Raw genomic sequence first — 20,586 nt, forward strand, 5'->3', positions numbered from 1 at the left:
TCGCGGGGTAAGCGTGTTGTTTGCACCAGACAGAGGAAAGTGGATCCGTTAAGTAGGTACTAGGGGCTTCTGTCCGCCGCCAACGGGGCTGGAAAAATTCCGGCAGCAGACTCAGGAAATTGAAGCCGGTTCTCCTGGAGGCTCGGTTCGGAGTGGAAGATTTCTAAGACATCGGAGTTCTGCGCTCTCTCTGTATAAAGCCAAGGCGGCCCCCGGAGGCTTCTACAATTATGAACGGAATTTGCAAGCCCATCGGAAGGGCAGAGGGCAAACCATCTTCCGGAATAAGTTATCCTCAGGTCGAGTCCCCCCGCCTGAAGGCGCGAAAGAAACCCACTTATAAGTCTGTCTGGTGAAGAGACGCTGCTAGATTTGCGGCGAGCCCTCCCCTCCTTCAAGGAGTGTGATTTCCTAGGCAGAGGGACCCGGAGAGCCTCCTCAGGTGAGAGAAAGGGGCCATAAACCCGCACTTGGCCGGCGATGAGGGTCAGTCGGAAGACGCGGGCCACTTTGACGGAGGATTACGCGCCGGCTAATCCCTCCTCCCGAGAGAGAATGCGGCGGTACCGGCTCGGTCACCCCCGCCGCTCCCCAGAGCAGGTGGAGCCCTGACACGGGGTGTGCCCGAGGAATACGCTCTCTCCAGGGGGCAGATTCCAGTGGCAGGGAGTGGCCAAGAGCAAACGGCGGCTGGGGCCGGCACACGGCTGCGGAGGCGCGGCAGAAAAAGGCGGCAGCGCTAAAGAGAGCGAGAGCAGAGCTGCTGGCGCACAGGAAGGCCCGCCCGCGTCTCCGGACGGGTAAGTCTTGGCCGTGCCAAGGAAGGTGGGGAGCTCCGGCCCCGCAGCGGCCTTGGGCGCCCGGCAGAAGGTCAAAGGGTGGCCGCGGTGGGACCAGCGGGCTTTCTCGGGAGGGAAGCTGAAAGGAGCCCCCATATGGAAGCGAGGGCCAAATATCGCTGGGGAAACATTCCTAACGTGGAAAGTTTTATTCGACCCACAAACGAGGGGACCGGGTGCGAATGATGCCCTTAGAGGCTTCTGGGGGTGTGTGTGTGGGCACGACGGTTCCTTCAGTGCTTTGTATTTACTTTACACCATGAGAACGGAGTAGGTAGGTAGGTGCCATGCGTGATTTGGATACGCCAAATTTCAAACTGCTGCTTAGAAACCTCCCCCGCCCCCCCTATCCCGTGGAATATCAAGAAAAAGTGTTTCCAAGGGACTTGTATTCTAGTCCTCATGTGTGCAGGAAAGCTTTGGAAGATAGTTTCTGTAACTTAACTGAAAAATTGGGATTGGCTTATCCAGGCCTTTTGAGGATGAGGAAGTGGTTGCTTTTGGTTCAATACTGATATCAATAAAGTCAAGCTCAACACCTAAGGGTGTCTTGGACTTGTCTGTATGATTTTCTCAACAGGAGAATAGAAGGGATTTACCACCTGTATTTGTTTTGTGGGTGATTTTCAACTTTCCAGGCTAGCCTACATTTTAGAGATTCCAGGGAAATTTCTCCTCCAGGGATCCAGCCAAAACTAACCTGACAACCCTAGCCAAGGTCAAGCAGGTGCCGCCATCGGCTAAGAGTCTTGGGAGAGGTAACATCCCTCAAATTAGAGGAATTGGAGCTCAGGTTATTTGGAAACCCCATTGCCTAGCAAATCCCATGCTGGTTATAGAAGGTCTGTGTAGCTGTTCAGTGCCACAAGATTCCTGCGCACTGTTTATGCTCAGAGGCACTCTTTGTCCCCCACCCTTTTTCATATGTTCCATACGGCAGTGGTTCTCAATCTGGTCTGCGGACACTGATGTCGTCACAGGGAGGTCTGTGAAGGCTTGAAGAAATGTTACCATTGAAACCTTGAGTTAAGTCTTGATGGAACATGGCCGTGGTCTGTGGCCACAAAATGAAGGAAGGTCTGTGGTAAAGAAAAGATTGAGAAACCCTGCCGTACGGTATTGTGCAGGATCTAAAAATAAGGTAACCTGCTTGGGAATTTGGTCTCTCTAAGAAATCCCTGCTGAGGAAGCAGTCACTTCAAGAGTTCTTTGTTCGACTCACCTGTGTCCAGAGACTGGGTTGCTTCGGGGTGTTAGTTTAAAAAAGAGTTCAAGAGACAGAGACGAACTTCTTTTGGCTTAAATCCTCCACCCTCACCCTCAAGAAATGCCTGCAAGAGCTCCTATGGTAATTCCTTGTTTGTCCTGTTTCCCCTGGCGTGTTTGTCCCTGTCGAAAAACCAGTGCAGAAGAAAGATTATTCTTTGGAAGCCTTTCAAGAAAGCTTCAGGTAGCAGCTGTTGGGAGACCGAACCCAGTGATCTGTGAAGACCAAGCATACAGGGAACTGTAATGTTCAGGTTGCCAAGTGTGGAGAATTCCTGGTTGAACTTGCATTGCTGTCTTTGCCTTCCCCCCAGCCTTGACTTGACAGATGCTCCAGCTGTCCCAGGGGTCCCCCCTTGACTGAAGTGCAGATGCCTGTGTGCCTGTCTACCCAGACAGCTGACCTTCTCAGTAACCTTTGAATAAGCTGATGAGCTGTCAAGACAGTCAGTGCTCCTGCATGCTAATGGGTTATTGACCAATACTCTAACGTGGCCAGACTCCAGTGTGCCCAGACTCCAATGCTGCTCTGGTTTCTGTTACTGATCAAGCTACTTGGGGAAAGTCTATATTCCCATAGAAAATACTATTCTCTCTTGTGACAGGGCTGGGAAGGACTCTTGTTTGAAACCTGGAAAACTCTTAGAAACAGGTAGTTTCACATGTTCCATGTCTGGGTATTTGCAAAGCTGGTAGATAAAGGGGAATTCCATTAAAGCAAAGGTGAAGAACCTACAGTCCTCCAGATGTTGCTGCCTTACACTTACAGCCTCTGTCTGCAGTGCCCCTGTTGCTGGAGGTCTGGCTGAGAATTGGATTTCTGCAACAGCTGAAAACCCACAATTGAATGACAGAAAATAATGGATTCAGGTTGTGGGATAGCTGGTTTCTTTATTATTTATTAACTACCTCTTTTGTTGAGTCTACATATCCCTCTGTCCTAAGGTCTGCACTGCCAAAAATCCAGACTGCTGCTAGATGATGGCAGAGATAAACTCCTTGGTGCCTTCTAGTGGTCATCTGGGTTTTTGCAGCCCAATTGGATGGCCTTCCTTGTCCTATTTACATCTGAAAAATGGATGGATACTCGCTGCAGATTTATTTATTAAACTCATACACGGTGATTCCAGGTGGTTTATAACAGCAAAAATCCACAACGTAAAGCCCTACCCGCCCCCTCACAGCCTTATAGTCAAACCAGCTGCCCAGCATGCTTTGCACAGTTCTGTCAACCTGCTGCCTACTGAAGAAATGTTTACAGAGGACCAAAGGGCTATTATGAAGTCAACTGTTAGACTTGAACCCAACATCACATTTGCATTTCCCAACATGAGGAGCAGCCCTATTTATCCGTCCACGTTACTGCTTCTCTTCTGACAATGGTTTATCAAGCTCTGCTCCCTGATCTTTTTAATGGGAAATGCCACAGCCTGAACCTGGAACATCTGACACAAAAGGTGTATGTTGTACTAACTGAGCAACAGTAATTTCTCCTCCCACTCCTCCATTATCTGGGAGGTGGGAGTGAGTTTGGCTGGCAGAAAGTTGAAGTCTGATTCCCACTTTGGATCCAGGGCCTTAGATAATCCCTTCTTCTTAATTCATTTGTTGGGTGAGGCTTTTGTTGATAATAATTAAGAGAAAAAAATATATTGTGATTTCTGATTATTGTTTGTGGATAATAAGTGCAGGGAGAAAATAGTTGTAGGCTATTATTGAGCCAAAATGTATATCTTGGAGATCATTTAATCCAACCCACAGCTCTAGTATAGGATCTATAGCGCAAAATGCAGTTTTTAATTATCTCCCTTTCCTGGGAAAGAAAACCTAGCAGCTCTTAAGCCTGCTAGATTCCTCTCTAATTGCTGTAATTATCAGGGTAGCTCTCCTAATGTTTAGTCAAATGCCTCTTCAGTATTATCTCTACCAATGTCAGATAGTGAAACGCCTGCAGATTTTTCTCCCAGTTGTCCTTCAGCTGGAGGGAAAGTAATTGGTTTTAAAAATTGTTTTCAAAGAGAAATGATCAGGAGTGGGTTGGGGTCTTGTCCCTTTTCTGCGCTACCAAAAAAGTTTTGCCCATTATTGAGTTCTGTGATCACAAGGATATATTTGAATGCAATCTGAATGATACAGCTCTGTAATATTCACGTAAACAAATTATTGATTCATAAAGGTTCTCAGGACTCGCCTGTGCAAATGTATCTCTGGTTGGGCAAAAAACTTTTGGGATGTGAGATTTTATCACTTGTCATGGGCAGTAAAAGAAATGAGCCTTTTGGGGGGAATTGGGGTGCTCTTTTTTTCACAGTGGGGCCAAAGGCAGTGTCTAATTTTGCCAGGTTAATAGTCCTTGACTTACAACAGTTCATTTAGGGACCATTCAAAGTTACAACGGCACTAAAAAAAGTAACTTATGAGCATTTTTCACACTTACAACCTTTGTAGCCTCCCCATGATCCTGTGATCAAAATTCAGATGCTTGGCAACTGGTTCATACTTATGACCATGGCTGTGTCCCAAGGTCATGTGATCACTTTTTGCGACCTTCTGACAAGCAAAAGTCACTGGGGCAGCCAGATTCACTTAACAACCATGTCACTAGCTTAACCTCAGTGATTCACTTAACTGTGGCAAAAAACATCGTAAAATGGCACAAAGCTCAATTAACAAATGTCTCACTTAACAACCAAAATGTTGGACTCAATTGTGGCCCGTACCTGTCCTGCAGCCTTCCTTGCTTTAGTTCAGTCCTGAGGAAAGATTTCAGGAGGAAATGTCTTCCTTTGGCCTTTTTACCGTTAAGAAGTAGGCTGGGTTGATTGTTTACCTACCATCAAGTTGTTGTTGACTCTTAGCAACCACATAGCTAGACCTTCGTGAGGGAGAAAAGGAATCCTGACTTTGAGAAATACAGAAAAAACATCCACCCTACAGATTGAATGGAGAAATTTGGAAAGATAGTTTAGGCCTAGCTTTAATTTCTCCCCTTTATTATTATTATTTACTCCATCTTCTAATTAACTGGCGCTCTCCATCTCCTTTCTCCTTAACTTTCTCTTAAAATAGCCAGTCCTCTCAAATATTCCTGATTGTTCAGGATTAAACATTAAACATTACTGAGATAAACATGTTCATCTCAGAGATGGACTATCATTTTGAGAGAGTAACTTAACATCTTTCTTGCTGAACAGAATAGTGGAGCAGTGGAGCTATTGGGGAAGGTGAGGGTACTTGACTTATAGCCCTATTTTTAAGGGTATTTCTGAAGGGCAAGCCTATTCTTTTTTATTCATGTCCCACCCCGAATCAGCAGCCAATAACTCCAGCATTGTTCATGTTGTTGCCAAGCAAGGGATCTTGATAGACATATCCAAGGGATCGGGGTGGTAGTTTATTTATATCCTAGAGTTATTATTATAAATAATTAAAATGGCAAAGGTTCCTAATACTCCCACTTCCTCTTATTTTCTCCACAGCAACCATGTGAAGTCAGTCAGGCTGAGAGAGATTAGATTAGATTGACAGAGCTGGAAGAGACCTTGTAGGTCATCTAGTCCAACCCTCTGCCCAAGCAGGAGACCCTACTCCATTTCTGACAGACGGCAGTCCAGTCTCTTCTTGAAAGCCTCCAGTGAGCTCCCACAACTTCCGAAGGCAAAGCTGTTCCATTGGTGGATTGTTCTCAGTGTCAGAAAATTTCTCTTCATTTCTAGGTTGAATCTCTCGTTGATCAGTTTCCATCCATTATTCCTTGTCTGGCCTACAAGTGCTTTGGAAAATAGATTGACCCCTGGCTGGCTGAAGTCTCCCAGCCAGCTTTCATACCGAAAGTTGGGACTAGAACGCGCAGTCTCCTGGTTTATAGCATGGTGCCGTAACTACGACTAGATAAATAATGGCTTTGCTGCCCTTGTGTTATACTAAGGTGGGACTAGGCATTTTTGCTTGTGATGCCATTGGAGAATGTCTCCATACTCAGTCCCCATTCATGCCAAGTTATACCAGAAACATCCCTTTTCAAGAAATAACATTCACCTTCTCAAATGAAATCTAAACTGAGGGGACACAGAGTCCAACAGAGTTCCATGCATTCTTATCGCCATTCCTCTTCGCCATAGTTGTCATTCCTCTTTTTTTTTTTTTTTTGTAAATTTTATTTGAGTTTTCACAAAAAGAAAAGAAACACAATTAAAACATCTTTTTTGAAAGCAGCATAATCCCGGGTTACATTTCTTTGTGCAGACACAATTTCAGGTTCATGCTCATTTTTATATTCTATTCCATATCTTATTACAATTTTACATTTTCTACATAGCTTCTCCCCTCTTTTAATTTCCTCAATTTTATTATATTTATTTCATCTCAATTCAAATCATTATATTTATATTTTTTGTCCTGTTTCAATTGTCTATTATCTTTTCTCATTAAACAAAATTTCTCCTGTAGTTACTGATTGGAGTATGACGCCTTTATATCTTCCCCCTAAAAATTATAACACTCAATATAATACATAGCTTCCATTCGGATTCTGTTTGGTACATTCTTAAACTACACACAATATTCTTATAAAAAAGAAAAAATTATAAATGTATATAATTAAAACAACATTCCATTCCAATTCAATTCTATCGTTAATATTAAAATTCATTAAAGTCTTAAGATTTTTCACGTTACTTTTCAATTAATTACCATACCTCTATGGGAACAATTATTAGCTTTCCATAATCAATTCCCCCCCTCTTCACTTATATTTTATAAAACATTGACTAATTAAAGTGTTCCCATTCCTTCCTAATTCAATTTTCTCATTTATTTCATTTACTTTATTCACAAACATTTCACTAAGTTACACTAACCATTCTATCCCTCATTCTAATCATATGTTGTTTCCAATTTTCTAAAGTTATTTGTATTACAAATATAACAACACAATCTCATGTACCTTTACAGAATCCCCCTTTCAGTTAAATTTTTACTCATTATCTCTAAATAGGTCCTGTTTCTTTATATCTTGCTCCAGACCTTTGTGACTTCTTTTCCTTTCCTTCTTCCCTCTCTTCTTCTCTCTCCCCTTTTTACCCCTTTGTCTGTCTACCTCTATTTCCCTCTTCTGTATTCCCCTTTTCTGTTGTTTTCCAGTATTATACTTATTTTTCGAATTATTTTTCTTTTCTTTGGTTGTTTTTTTAAATCTTAAATTCTCCATCCTCTTTCCCCACTTTCCTTTTTCTTCCCCACATAAAGTTACTTGTTCATTAAAGATGGCTTCTTTTTTGTCCCAGTCTTCTAGTTTTGCAGTCTTTTCTTGTTGTTTCTCATAGTTTTAAATCTCCATTTCTAAGAATTGAAAAACAAAGCCAAAAGAACCCTTCCTTTCTTGTGCCTCTTCTCTGTACTTTTTAAGTTCCATTTTCAATTCATCGAAAAGTGATGCCATTGTAAAAAAATTTAAACAACCACCCGATTGATTTTAGTCATTCAAATATAATAGCCAAAAATCCAAAAGTCACCAAGTAATCCAAATACACACAAACTGTTTCTTTTTTGCTCTTTCTTTTTTTTCCACTTTCTCTTCCTGGGGTTACTATTTAGTTGCAAAGTTTCAGTTAAAAAGTATCTTTTAGAAGTCTTATTGAAATTTTACTTTAGATTCTTTTAAAGTCCAGGCAGTCTCCTCCTCCTTCCAGATCCTGCCCTTATTCTTTTTCTCCCCCTTCCTGCTTATAGAAGAAAAAGGTTTTAATGTCCAGAAATCTTTATTGTCCCTTTGGCATTTAATTATATTTTCAGCTTAATTGCCTGTTGATGCCAAAGCAGATTTTTCCAATTTCTTATTCTTAATTGTCAATATAAGGAAGGAGAGAGAAGAAAAAAAAAGCCAAACCTTTCCCTTTACACTTTCTTTCGCTGCTTCTGACTCTTCTTTGGGAGCAATGTTATTTCTTGTAAAATTTAAATTCCAGGGTACCTTAGTTATTGCTTTTTCAACTTAGCCTGGTCAGCCAAAAATTTCACTTCTTATCTTCCTCCTGCACGTTCTTTTCTGGTTGAGTACTTCTTTGGGGTGGCCATTTCTGACTGCCGCTCCTATCGCCTTTGGGAAAGGGAGTTTGATCAGCTGAGGAGAAGAGATGCGGCTCTCCTCCACCCTGCTGGCAGTCTCCCCCTTCTTCACCACCTCTACGGGGTGGCTTAGCCCTGAAACTAGCCGGCTCGGGGCGCTCCAGCGGCGAGCCCAGGCAGAAAACGCACACGATCGCGGATTCCTGTCTGTAGCTGAAGCCCTTCAAACCGGAAGTCTGACCATAGTTGTCATTCCTCTTTTGTTGCTACCAGTACATATATGCAGATGGTTGACCATTGACTAGAATGACTTGCAGACACTTTTTTTTACAGCCCACATGTTCTCCAGGTTGTTGTAGAACTGAATGCGTGAGTGGGCAAGAATATGTATCTTGCCTTTCTCACATCCCTGAATGTTGCAGGGCTGTGCAGCCCATAACCTCCCACTTTATATTTAGCACCAGTGAAGTCCATTTTGCATTGCTGTGGAAAGTTTCTCATGGAGGATTTTTTCTGCTTCTCATCCAATGCAGATAATGATCTCTGTGCATTGCCTTTTGACCTTGCAGCCTCTCTCCAAAAGCAATCCAGAAGATACAAGCAAATTGTGCTTCTTGCTTAAGATGCATATGTGTGACTGGAGAACCTGATTGCTGTAAATATCAAGTCATACAGTTTTATTGAAATGTCCCTTATTTCCCTGTTGTACAAATGTTGAGAAGTTAGTTGCTCAATGAAAGATTGAATTCATGGAGCAGCTTCTCTAATCCTCTGTATTCGGGTTTTCCTTATTCTTTTCCACAGGAGATGCCACAAAGTATAATTTCTTAATTTAGATCATCTTCTAAATCCTTTAGATCAAGGGTGTCAAGCTCAAGGCTCTTGGGCTGGACACAGCCCATAGGGTGCTTAGATCTGGCCTGCGGGGAAACAGCAAAGGACCGGCCCGCGGTGCCTTTGCCAGTGAAAATGAAGCACAGCCATCCCAGGCTCAGTTTTGGGTTCTGCAGGAGGCCATTGAGGCCAAAAACAAGTGACGTCGAGCTGACACCAGTGATGTCGATCTGGCCACGCCCACCCTGACCCCCTGAGGTAAAACACAATCCTGATGGGGCCCTCAATGAAATCGAGTTTGACACCCCTACTTTACATCTTCTTTAACGACTGAGGCCACAAAAGCAGTGAAAGGTTTAGGGCTAGGGGGAAAAAAAAGACTAGGGTAACATTAGGAGAACTGCAAAGGACAAAGACCAGTATTTCTCAATCGCAGCAACTTTAAGGTGTGTGGATTTCAATTCCCAGAATATCCTAGGCAGCAGCTTCTACCATGAGGAGAAGTGGGATGAGAAAAGCTGATATAGCCGGCATTTAAGAACAGGGACAGCAAAGTATCTTTAGACTGTATAACAAAGAGAGCCAATTTGGTGTAGTAGTTAAGGGCACTGGTCTAGAAACAAAGAGGCCATGAGTTCTTCTCTAAGCTTGAACATGAAGCCAGTTGGTGATTTGGGGTCTCTCCCTCCCTCCCTCCCTCTTAAAAGAGAGCACTGGCAAACAACTTTCAAAAGTATTGCCCAAAAAAGTATATGAATTTATTCAGATGGTCATTAGGAATCAAGACTGACTTGAAGCACACATATTAATAAAGATAGCAAAAAATAAAGTGTAGTAGTTCAGGTACTGGGGATGAGGGCGAAGATGAGATGGTAGCAACACTTAAGTCCTGTAAACCTTTGCTGCAATTAAAAAGTCAGCAGAAGGCTTTTGATCCATTTCACCTGTCATTTTCTAGACAGCCACCTATAGCCTTTGGTGACTAAGTGTGGGTGTTAACCAAACATCATGAATTCAAAGCCTTCGTGGCAACAGACACAACATCTATCACAAAGGCTGCATGTACAAAAGAAAGAGAGAAAAAAACCCCATGTCTTCCACTGAACGGGACTGTGCTGTTTGAAAGCGGCTGTTTTATTTGCAATTCTTCCCCTGTTTTAGTATCTTATCTTGGTTTTGCAGGCAAACTGGAGCCACCTCCCTTTGAATCTACTTGACAAAAGGTGTCTCTGCTCCTGGTACATTGTGGTTTGGGAGCACGTTATCATCAGTGCTGACCTTTTGTCCTCTTTTTGTCCTTCTCAGAAATGTCAACTCATTTCCTGACCAATTCCTCCGAAGTTTGTTGAATGGAAGCGTGGACTATTGAAGCATGACACCTGAGTCCTTCGGCTTTTGGTCTTTCAGTGTTTGGGTCCATTGCAACCTCCAGTGACACCATGGCCCACCACAATGTCGGTTTCCAACCTGAACCCTCAGCCCCACCCTTGGATTCCAAGGAGGAAGCCGTGAATGGCACGGAGGAACCGTCCAATGCTGAGCCCAGCCCTTTGGACTGCGTTATCTGCTTCACCCCTTATGACCAGCTCTTTAAACTGCCAAAGGAGCTGAGCTGCAGGCACGTCTTCTGCCTGGAGTGCCTGGCCCGCATCAACGTCTCCTCAGAAGACGTCAACGCCATCACCTGCCCCGTCTGCCGGGCACCCACTGTCTTGCCTCCCCGCAAGGGCCTGCCGGGGCTTCCCACTCGCCGTGACTTGCTGGAGCAGCTCAGCGCAATGCCGGTGCCCCCTGGCTCAGTGCGCTTTGATCGTCGGCGGGGTTTGCTCTACTTGCCAGCGGGGAATAAAAGCGGGGCTCAAGTCGGATCGAAGCCAGGACCTCCGCTCAACACTGTCAGTTTGAGTGTTGATGTCGGGAGGCCTCCTCCCCCAGGGTCGGTCCGAAGGCTGGCCGTCTCGGGTTGGCCATTCTATGCCGCTCTGTCGGTCGCCTTGCTCGTTACTGTCGCCTTGATAGTCTGTGGCATCTACATCTTCATGATGCCTTCCATGTACATTTCAGTGGGAGGATTTCCCAAAGGGAATCACAGCTTTGGCCTTGGAGGAAACCACTCTAATCCCGTAAGTCCGTCCTCAACCGAACGCTAAGGGATGGGCTTCCTGCATCCACCTGTTGGGATTGTGCTGCTGGTCATTTCAGATTCCTCAGAAACTCCCTGGCCGCCTCCAGTTGCCTGGGTAGGATGAATGGGAAGATAAAGCTTCACTCTGCTAATCCTTTTCATCTCTGGAGGCTGTGGCACCACCAGCACTTTACTGTATGGGGAATCACTCCTGGGACTTCCAATGGCACTTTTTCTCGCAGCCACCCAGCTGAGGATCATCTTTAGAGGAGGTGTATTGGAGAGGTCACAGTGGCCCCTTTGCTGTTTTATTGCTCAGAGGAACAGGCCAGTGGAAAAACAGAGCATGTTATAACTTCTTGGTGGAAGGGAGACATTAAGCCACCTTAATTGGTACCTTGGCAGAGACATACCATGCTGTTAAAATATTGCCAACCTTCCTTATCCTGGTGCCCTCCAGGCATGCTAGTTCATTATCCCCAACCCCTCCAGGATGTCGTAGTCCAGATGTCAGATGGTGCCAGGCTGGAGACTTATCATTCCAGATGAGGGGAACATCATTCCAAGTACCGAAGCCACTTGCAGCTTGAAACTTTTTCCCCAATCAGAAATTTAATGCAGGGCAGAATGTAATGGGGTAAAACTCTTAGGAAACGCGGTTAGGAAGAGGCAAGCGAGGATGATGTTTCCGTTGGCCTTTTCTCCTGAACAGCTGGTGAAATCTACTCTGCGGTTCTGCTTCACAAATGAATCTGGCACATCACTTCCAGGGACTGAGGTTTCTTTGGCAAAGGGACTTCCTCCCTGGGAACTGCACTTTCACTGTTCTTGGTGTTTCCTTTTTTTTTTTTTTGCTTTCTATCCTCTCCTCCTGGGCCCAGGCTACACTACTCACAGGAGCAGCTTGGCAGACAAATCCCCGTTTGGTGTGGGGTTGAGTGATGGGCACCTTTGCCAAAGATACCCAAGTGAGATTAATTGTGGATGCTGCTCTGGAATTCTGGCTAGCATGAATATAGATGTCGAGCTTTGTGGATTACAACAGCCGCTAATGAAGTAGTAAAGTATCACTTCCAGTTTATTGCTTGTTTTGCTACCTCTTCTGTGGCCTGAAAGCAGGAATCCTAAAATCGCAAGGTTTTCCTAATGTGTAATGAAGCGAGGGGACTTTACCTGCTCTGAGATACTTGCTGTGTAGCCATAAAGGCCCAAGACTGGGATTTAGGAAGGAGGGAGAGATAGGGTGGAACAGAACTGCACAAAGACAGCCTGTGATAGAGGTTTGGAGATTTTTATCTCCAACTCAAGAGTCATAATTTTTCTTTTATTGGATTGTGGTTATTAATTGGCTGGGGGCAAAAAAAACCCAACCATCTGGCTTTGTATCTGTGGCTTACTAGCAGCAGAAAATGCACAGATCAGCAGATAAAGTGAGAAGCAGTTACGGGCAATTAACGCAGGTCAAATTACTCTGAAACACAACAGGACGGATCAGTTAGGGAAGGAAGAATGCCAGTAAAATTCTGCACTCTTCAGGTTTTGTGCCTTAGAAATTACTCTTTGTTTTTGTTTCTGTTATTGTTGGCCACTTTGTTCTTGGATATATGCCCCAAAGCTGTTTCACCGTCCTGTATAAGAAATCTGTATTATTGGGGGGAAAATACTTATTTGTAAAAATATTGGCCAGCTGCTTTGAACTTGATACTTGTGATAAGGAAATTTAGAACTGGAGTCCAAAAGCCTAGGACTCTATGCCCATTGCCCTAAGAAGTTTAATCTTCTTAAATGTTTTGTCTGCAATCACAAATAACCATTAAAAGACTTTCACAGATTTCTTAAGCATGTCTTGGGAACTTATTCTGGGTTCGTAACATGTAATTTTTTTTTTTCTCTTTATGGTTGGCTAGGAGTTGAGCAAACTCCTCTCCAATCATTCATCACCTGGGCCTGACACCTGAAGTTCAACTAAATTATTGGCATTGGTATCTTTGATTAATTGATCATTGCTATTGAGAGATCTAAATGGATATCTTCCTTAGGTAGCTCTTATTTTTCCTTTGCCCTGTCCCTCAAGCAAATTATTCTTTTCAGCAATCTAAACATTATAACTCCTAAGGTCACAAATGGATGAAAGATATACATAATACAACAGTGTTTTGTAACCTGAAAGGCTTTAAAATCTGTGAACTTCTAATTTCAGAACTCTGGGAATTGAAATCCATACATCTTAAAGTTATGATGGTTGAGAAACACTGCGGTAGAGAACATCAGAATCAGCAAGCTAGCCTCTCAGTCTGCTTGTGGAGGCTATTTAGCTATTTGTGTATGTGTGTGTGTCTACTTGACTGCATTTATTAAAATGCTGATTCCTGCATATATGGGCAAATGCAAAACAACAATGCCTTGGAGGATGGAACCCAGAATGTTGTTATGGAGGAAGATCCAGTTACCCTGTACCTCGAAATCCTGTATATCTATTGAGAGCCAGTTTGGCCTAGTGATTAACGTGCCAGCCTAGAAACCAGAAGGTTATGAGTTCTAGTTCTCCCTTAGGCCTGAAAACAAGCTGGGTGACTTTGGGCCAGTCACTCTCTCTTAGCTTAACCTACTTCACAGGGTTGCTGTTGGGGAAAACTAGGAGGATGTATTGCCGCCTTGAGTTATTTAACAGCGTTTGCCACCTTGAGTTATTTAACAATAATGAAGGGATAAAAATCTAATTAAAAATATCTCAACCACTTCAAACAGGAACTTCTAAGAGCCCCTTTTTTTAATGGGAAAGAATCTCCTCATTTTGGATGAGCAGGAAGTTGAGGTAATATTAGTTCCTGGCAGTTTCTAATCATCTTTCTGGTTGCCCCCTATCTAAGGAGTTAAAATAATTGTCCAACTTCACTTAAATCTTACATTTATTCTCCAGAGAGCTATGTCTGCAGTGTACGAAAGAGTGGACTGAGCTCTAATTATACTGAAGAACTGTCCTGGCACACAGTTTTGGCAGCAACAGAGCAAGCGTGCTGGCCACGTGACCTCCATCGATCTCTACTATTTTCCCATTTTCCATAGCTGTTTTAACTCCAGGAGCTGGGCATTATTAAACAAATGATCTTTTTTTGCCTTAGGGAGGCTGGGCTAATTCATCTGTTCATTCATTGGCAGAGATTAAGGCTATATTTTAAAAGAGGCTTTTCAGACTAGTCTAGCCACTCCTTTGCTTCCTTGGCTCTGCTGCAGTAACAAAGCTTTTCCCAAAACAAACAAACAAACAAAACACACACACACACACACACACACACACACAACCTCCCAGTCAGGTATTAATGGCATTGAGCAGCTTTTCTTCTAAAGTAGTAAGAACAATCTGGAAACAGTCCAAATATACCTGCTTTTTCAAACATGTAGTTTTTACAAGTCTGTGGTAGCAACCAATTATGGTTGGCATTAACTGGCTATGTTTTTTAATCAACTTTAAAAGCCCACCAGAAGGGTTTTCTCTCTCTCTCTCTCTCTCTCTCTCTCGGCTCTACTTACTTTCTTTTTTGAATATGTTTTATTGGTTAGGTTCTTCTTTCTTAGGAACTTGCTTATAAGAGGACCCCAGTGAACTCAGTGAAACTTACTTCAGAGCCAAACTGCTTGTCCTTCCCTCATTCCCAAGAAGTATGATGAATGGTCAAAGCTGGTGCAAGTTTATAAGCCAAAACGTTTAGATGGTGCTAAACTAGATTGAGATGCTCTCGAATAACATGCGTTGATTTCCTATACATGCAGTCAAGTGTGTCTTACACCACAATAGAGCCCCAAATTTCCATTGCTAAACCAAGACTGAATTTTGAATTTTGTCTCATTTGCCACAGTTAAATAAATCACTGCAGCTTGTAACACGGTTAAGTGAATTCGGCTTCCCCATTGACTTCGCTTATCAGAAGGTTGCAAAAGGTTGATCGCGTGTCCCTGGGACATTGCAACAGTCATAAGTGTGAAAAATGGTCATAAGTCACTTTTTCCAGTGCTGTTGTAACTTCAGATGGTCACTAAACAAATGGTGGTAAGTCGAGGAGTACACGTGTAAGAGAATGAACAGGTTGTACCTACAAGTTGGGGGAGAATTGGAGAAATCCATTTTGCTATCTGACTTAACATAACAGATTATCAGAGTTGGAAGGGACCTTGTAGGTCATCTAGTCCAACCCCACCACCCAAGTGGGAGACCCTACACCATTTCTGACAAATGGCAGTCCAATCTCTTCTTGAAAGTCTCAAGTGATGGCGCTCCCACAATTTCTGAAGGGCAAGGTGTTCCACTGGTTGATTGTTCTCACTGTCAGAAAGTTTCTCCTTGTTTCCAGGTTAAATCTCTCTTTGTTCAGTTTCCATCCATTATTCCTTGTCTGGCCTACAGAAATATATAGTATATGGCACCAAAAATGCTTTCATGAAAGAGAATTCCCTTTGCCCCATCCCACGTTACTTTGTGTACGTCTTACATTGTCACTGGAGATAAAACAGAACCACAAAATTGAAGACATACCATCCACAGATGACACACAGGCAGGTATTTCATATGGTATAATTTTACTAAAGAACATCTGTATACTGGTGGAAAAGTCTGGCAGGCACCTGGGCTTCCCTCACCATTCTAGGCAGCACCCATCACTTTCCTATATCTGCTGGGACAATAAAAGTGCTCCAAATGGGAAAAGCATGGGGAGGACCTGGCACACGCGTGTGCATTTTGCATGCAGAGGTGCATACATTCGTCAGACTGTTGGGCCCAGTTCCCTGATGTTCATCAGCAATCTAGCCAATCCTTGACTTCACTGTAGCTCCAGCACCCTACATTCCTTGTTTAGATGAACCAAGATGAAGGCAATAATGGCAATTAAATACGATCTAGAAGTTCTCCAGGGCCGGGTGTCAAAAGGAAGACACACTTCCAAGCATGAGCAGATGTTGCTGAGGGAGAACTGCCAATATTCGTAGAAACAACTCCCAAGCTCACCTTCACGAATCAGGCAATGCCCGTCCCCTCCTATTCAAGGAACGGTGCTTGCTTTCATAAGAGGCGTATCTCATGGTTAATTAATTACCAGCTGGACAAGGAAGTCACCTGATATATGTTCTCTCTCTCCCGTCTCTAGCAATAGCCTATATCTGAATAAGGGCTCCACCTTCACCTTCCAAAAAATTTCCCTTTGAATTTAAACCTCCACCTCCATCCTTGCATCACTCTTCACCTTTACATGGATGTGGCCCCGCTGGGACTCCGCTCTGTCCCATGATTGTACAGGAATGATGGCAGAGGTTAAAATGAGGCCTGGTTATGATGCACGATATGGCTATCGTTAGAGCCAGCCAGGTTGGGCATTTGTGGGGTTGCTTGTATTGGCAGCCAGAATCAGATCGGGAAAGTATGTTAAGTGATTTTGATAACGAATGTACATAATCGATGCACTCCGGTCCAACAGTATGGAACTCTTTGGGGTTACAGGAAATAACTTTTTGTCATAACCAAAATGCTTAGAAGACTCAATTATCTGCTGCAGGAAGACTGTGCTACAGACTGGCTTGCAATAAATAGACCCTTTTGCAAACAATCAGGTTGTAGCAAAAGCGGGGGGAAAAATGTCCTTGTAAAGAAGACCCTTGTGAATTATGGTAGGACTGTCAGTAACGGAATACAATTGCCACATCATAACTCAACTCTACACAAAATTGGTGTCCCTGAATGCTGTTTCTACTGGTATCTGTATCTACTGGTATCTGTATCTACTGGTATCTGTACCTAGGTAAGTTTACAGAGGAGCAAAAACTAACCAGTTTTCAATGCTCCTTTTAGTCTGAATTTCTTCTCGCTCTGTTTCCTGCAAGCATCCACGGCATGCAGAGAAAGAGTTTGGGTTTACAACAACCATACTTCCAGTTGCTCTCTTCCCAAGTAGTGACACTTGAAGAGTGGATGTGGGTATCCTTGGGATTCCCTACTTCTAAAATAAGTCTCCAGATTTTCCACTTGGGATTCCAGGCTCCAGGGGAAGCAGATGGACAGACATGAAGATATTTTACAAAGACTAGGGATTATTATTCCTTTTCCTTCCTTTCTTTTTTTGGGGAAAAAAAAAGCCCCTTCCCAGCCAGCTGTACAGAGTCCCCACCACCAGATGCCCATTCCCACCCCCGGCTACCCAAGCAAAGGCCCAACTCTCCCTTTCTCCAGATGTCTGTAAGGTCCTTCACTTGTAGAGCAAGTGGACACGGCTCCCATCACAGTTGTTGCGTCCCAGCTTGTCAGCCTGCTCCGCTACCAGGCAACGGACGAGAGGCAGGCTGGGCTGGTAGAGGTTGGGGCCAGTGGCTGCAGAAGCTGAAGCCGAGTTGTTGAAATGGTTGTCAGCTGCACAGTTGGAGGAGCGCCGCCGGGAACGCAGTTGCTGCCGCTCTTTCAGCTGCTGCTGGAGCTCCGAGACACGCTCTTCTTTCTGTCGGGGAGGAAGGAAAGAGGGAGGGAGGGAGGGGGGTCTATGAAGTATTGGGACAGGAGCCCCCATTGGAAGGGATGGATGTTGGCACGGGAGGACTTGATCATATGCTATGCTATGTGTTGACTGTAAAGGACCACATAATAGATTTGTTCTCAACTTGGTCCTTTAGATCAGTGGCCCCCAACCTTTTTTGTGCCACGGCCCGGTACCGGCATCACAAAATGATCCATGGCCCGGTACCAGCATCAGCACGCATGACAAGGCAAGGCGAGCCGAGCGACCGGCCAGCCAGCCGTCCCACGCTTCTCCCCGCCACCTTCAACTCCTCCTTTGTACCTTTGTCAACGGGCTTCACTTCAGGACGGCTTCGGGACGGTCGCTCGGCTCTCCTTGCCTTGGGTGCTGAAAGAATCCTCGCGCCTTAGTTTTGTTTGAAGCTACCCCCCCTTCAATGAAACTAAGGCGCGAGGATTCCTTCAGGACCCAAACGCCGCTTTCCAACCGGAAAAGCTCACCCGGAAGCACTTTCTCGTCAAACAAGATGGCGGCACCCAGCAAACCGGCGGCCCGGTAGGAAATGTTCCACGGACCAGTACCGGTCCACGGCCCGGTTGGGGACCCCTGCTTTAGATGAGCCACGGCGGCGCAGTGGTTAGAGTGCAGTACTGCAGGCTACTACTTCTGCCGACTGCCGTCTGCCTGCAATTTGGCAGATCGAATCTCACCAGGCTCAAGGTTGACTCAGCCCGCCAGCCTTCCGAGGTGGGTAAAATGAGGACCCAGATTGTTGGGGGCAATATATAAACCACTTAGAGAGTTCTGTAAAGCGATATATAAGTCTGCTATTGCTATTAGTTACAAGGAGGAGGCAGCTGCAATCCTCCCCACACACAAAAAAGACCACCCCAGAACCAAATTCACTTCTAAGGAGGCTGCCCAGCAATCAAAAGGGAAGTCAGTTCTCCTGCTGTTTTATGCTCAGTTCTGTAGACTTCTAAAATAGTATATTCTAAGAAGAGTATGGAGGGGGCTCATGAATGGTAAGCAGGGTTGAGTGCCACGCTCTTAATCTTTATAGGTGGCCAATTTGCACCTCCAGGGTTGCCTTCTCCACCAATGACCACTGGAAACACAGTGGAGTCTCCCACAATTTTGAGGAGAGAAACCCATCTCCCTTCTCTCAGGTAGAAAGTAATTCCATGCCGTCGAGAGGTGGGCTGCGGCTGGTTCACACTGGTTCTGGCAGACCGGGAGTTAAGATTAAGTGCAGTTCAGTGAACTGGCAAATCCTGGCTAGCCCTGCCCCTGCCCATTTATTGGCCTGGTTTTGGGGCCGTTTTCAGGCCATTTTTCAGGCAGTTTGGGGGGCGTTTTCAGTCCGTTTTCCAGGCCAAAAATGGCCCCCAAACTGCATGTTTTTTGGACCATTTTCAAGCCATTTTGGGTGCCATTTTCAGGCCTTTTTGGACTGAAAAATGGCCTGAAAACAGCCCGGAAAACAGCCTGAAAGTGTCACAAAAAAACAGGCCAAAAAACAGGCTGAAAAATTGGGCGCGGGGCCAGCCAGTGGTGGGATTAGCTGCAACTGGCTGAATCCTACCTGTTCCTTTGAGGCAAGTGGCTTGGGAGGTGGGGCTGGGTGTGATGAGTGACATCACCTACCCAGTCACATAACCAACCGGCCACACCTACCCAGCCAGAGAACCGGTCATTAAAATAATTGCAGCCCAGTACTGATGCCATCTCCCATCATGGCTTTGCTCTCTGCCCCACGTGTTCTCCCTCTGGCTCCAAGAAAGTTCCTACTGTGCATTATAAGCTTGTGCAGGAAATATAAGGGAAATTCAAGGAAGGGCCAAACGTCCCTTCCTTACTGCCCCCTGCCAAGTCACACAGGGTTCCCACCTCGGCAATGATCTTCTCCAGTTCACGGTTCTCCTTCTCCAGCATCCGTGATTTCTCCTCCTCATTGTTGTTGGTGGAGGAGCCAGTTTTCATGGTGTCCTGCTGCTCGGACTGCCATTCTCCCCGGGTGATAAGGCGCCGCATCTGAAACGAGAACCACAGTTCCGCAATTCATGGCTAGGGAAGGGCCGCGCAAGACAGCCAGAACAGGAAGACCGGACGTACTTCTCTACTTTTTTCAGCTCCCTTCCTGAGAAGGCCATTGTCTGGGATGGGCTAGAGCAGATCTGGGCATTTTACAGCCCCCAAGTCACATCTGGCTCTTTGGCTGTCCCTGTCCAGCCCATGTGAAGTCAATCAAAAATTAGAAATCAAATGTAGGCCACGCATGCAATATAACTGCATTGCTTTTATTTTTTCCTCAATTTAAGTATTGCATGCATGCGTGCCTGTGCACCTTCGCGGCCTTTTTGGTTTGGCCCTCTACCACAGTCCCAGTTTCAGGTGGCCCCTTTGGGAAAATTAATTGTCCATCCCTGAGCTAGAGAATGACTTAAGCAGTGTCAGAAGGGAAGTAGGGTACTTACCTTGGGCACAAACAACACAACCAGTGTGATGTAAGAGGAGAAGACAATGGCAAGGGAGGCGAAGGCGAAGGCAGCATCCTGTTGACTGCTGAGGATCATGGTCACGGGGGCCGTGATAAGACACAGCACCTACAAAAGGGAGAGGCTCCAGGCTGTTAGCTTACACCGGAAAGCACACCCAGGAAGTCTTACAGCAGGATTTTACAACCTTGACAAATATAAGGCGGGTGGACTTCAACTCTCAGAATTCTCTAGCCTTTGAAGGAATTGCTAGGAAATTTGCTTCTAGCCCTTAAGGCTCACCCAGCCCCTATGGCCAAAGAGAGATAATAAATGCCCTTGACATCCTCCAACAGGACAGGTTGTCTTCCGGAAAGCAGATGGTTATTGCTGCAGCTCTAAGCGCTGGGAAGCAAAGCTTCCTGACTGAGCTGCAGCCAGACGCTAGGAAGCTCCTCGCCAAACCCCACTGGGCTGGCCAC

General features: G+C 44.9%; 2 protein-coding genes across 6 annotated transcripts in view; one reads left to right on the top strand and one right to left on the bottom strand.

Moving 5' to 3' along the window:
* The first annotated feature begins 583 nt into the window (after positions 1 to 583).
* RNF225 (ring finger protein 225) lies at positions 584 to 12,964 on the top strand. 2 transcript variants are annotated; one of them, XM_026717898.2, is made up of 2 exons: positions 584 to 800; positions 10,311 to 12,964. In XM_026717898.2, exon 2 carries the CDS (start codon positions 10,445 to 10,447, stop codon positions 11,153 to 11,155), a length of 711 nt encoding a protein of 236 aa, XP_026573683.1. In that variant the 5' UTR covers positions 584 to 800; positions 10,311 to 10,444; the 3' UTR covers positions 11,156 to 12,964. The 2 variants fall into 2 exon arrangements, with proteins under 2 accessions (XP_026573683.1, XP_087779566.1); XM_087923440.1 differs by lacking the exon at positions 584 to 800 and adding an exon at positions 9,029 to 9,263.
* A 2,721-nt stretch (positions 12,965 to 15,685) lies between these two features.
* The window catches only part of GABBR1 (gamma-aminobutyric acid type B receptor subunit 1), a 212,922-nt gene continuing 208,021 nt past the window's right edge, over positions 15,686 to 20,586 (bottom strand). For all 4 annotated transcript variants that reach the window (XM_087923438.1, XM_087923437.1, XM_087923439.1 and 1 more), the window contains 3 exons: positions 20,105 to 20,233; positions 19,518 to 19,661; positions 15,686 to 17,609 (listed from right to left, as the gene is read on the bottom strand). In XM_087923438.1, the coding sequence (XP_087779564.1) occupies positions 17,364 to 17,609; positions 19,518 to 19,661; positions 20,105 to 20,233 (519 nt within the window). In that variant the 3' untranslated portion in view covers positions 15,686 to 17,363. The remainder of the gene's footprint in view (positions 17,610 to 19,517; positions 19,662 to 20,104; positions 20,234 to 20,586) is intronic.

Source organism: Pseudonaja textilis, chromosome 2 (assembly GCF_049901715.1).
Source record: "Pseudonaja textilis isolate UNSWEBS1 chromosome 2, rPseTex1.2, whole genome shotgun sequence".
Classification (NCBI taxonomy): Eukaryota; Metazoa; Chordata; class Lepidosauria; order Squamata; family Elapidae; genus Pseudonaja; species Pseudonaja textilis.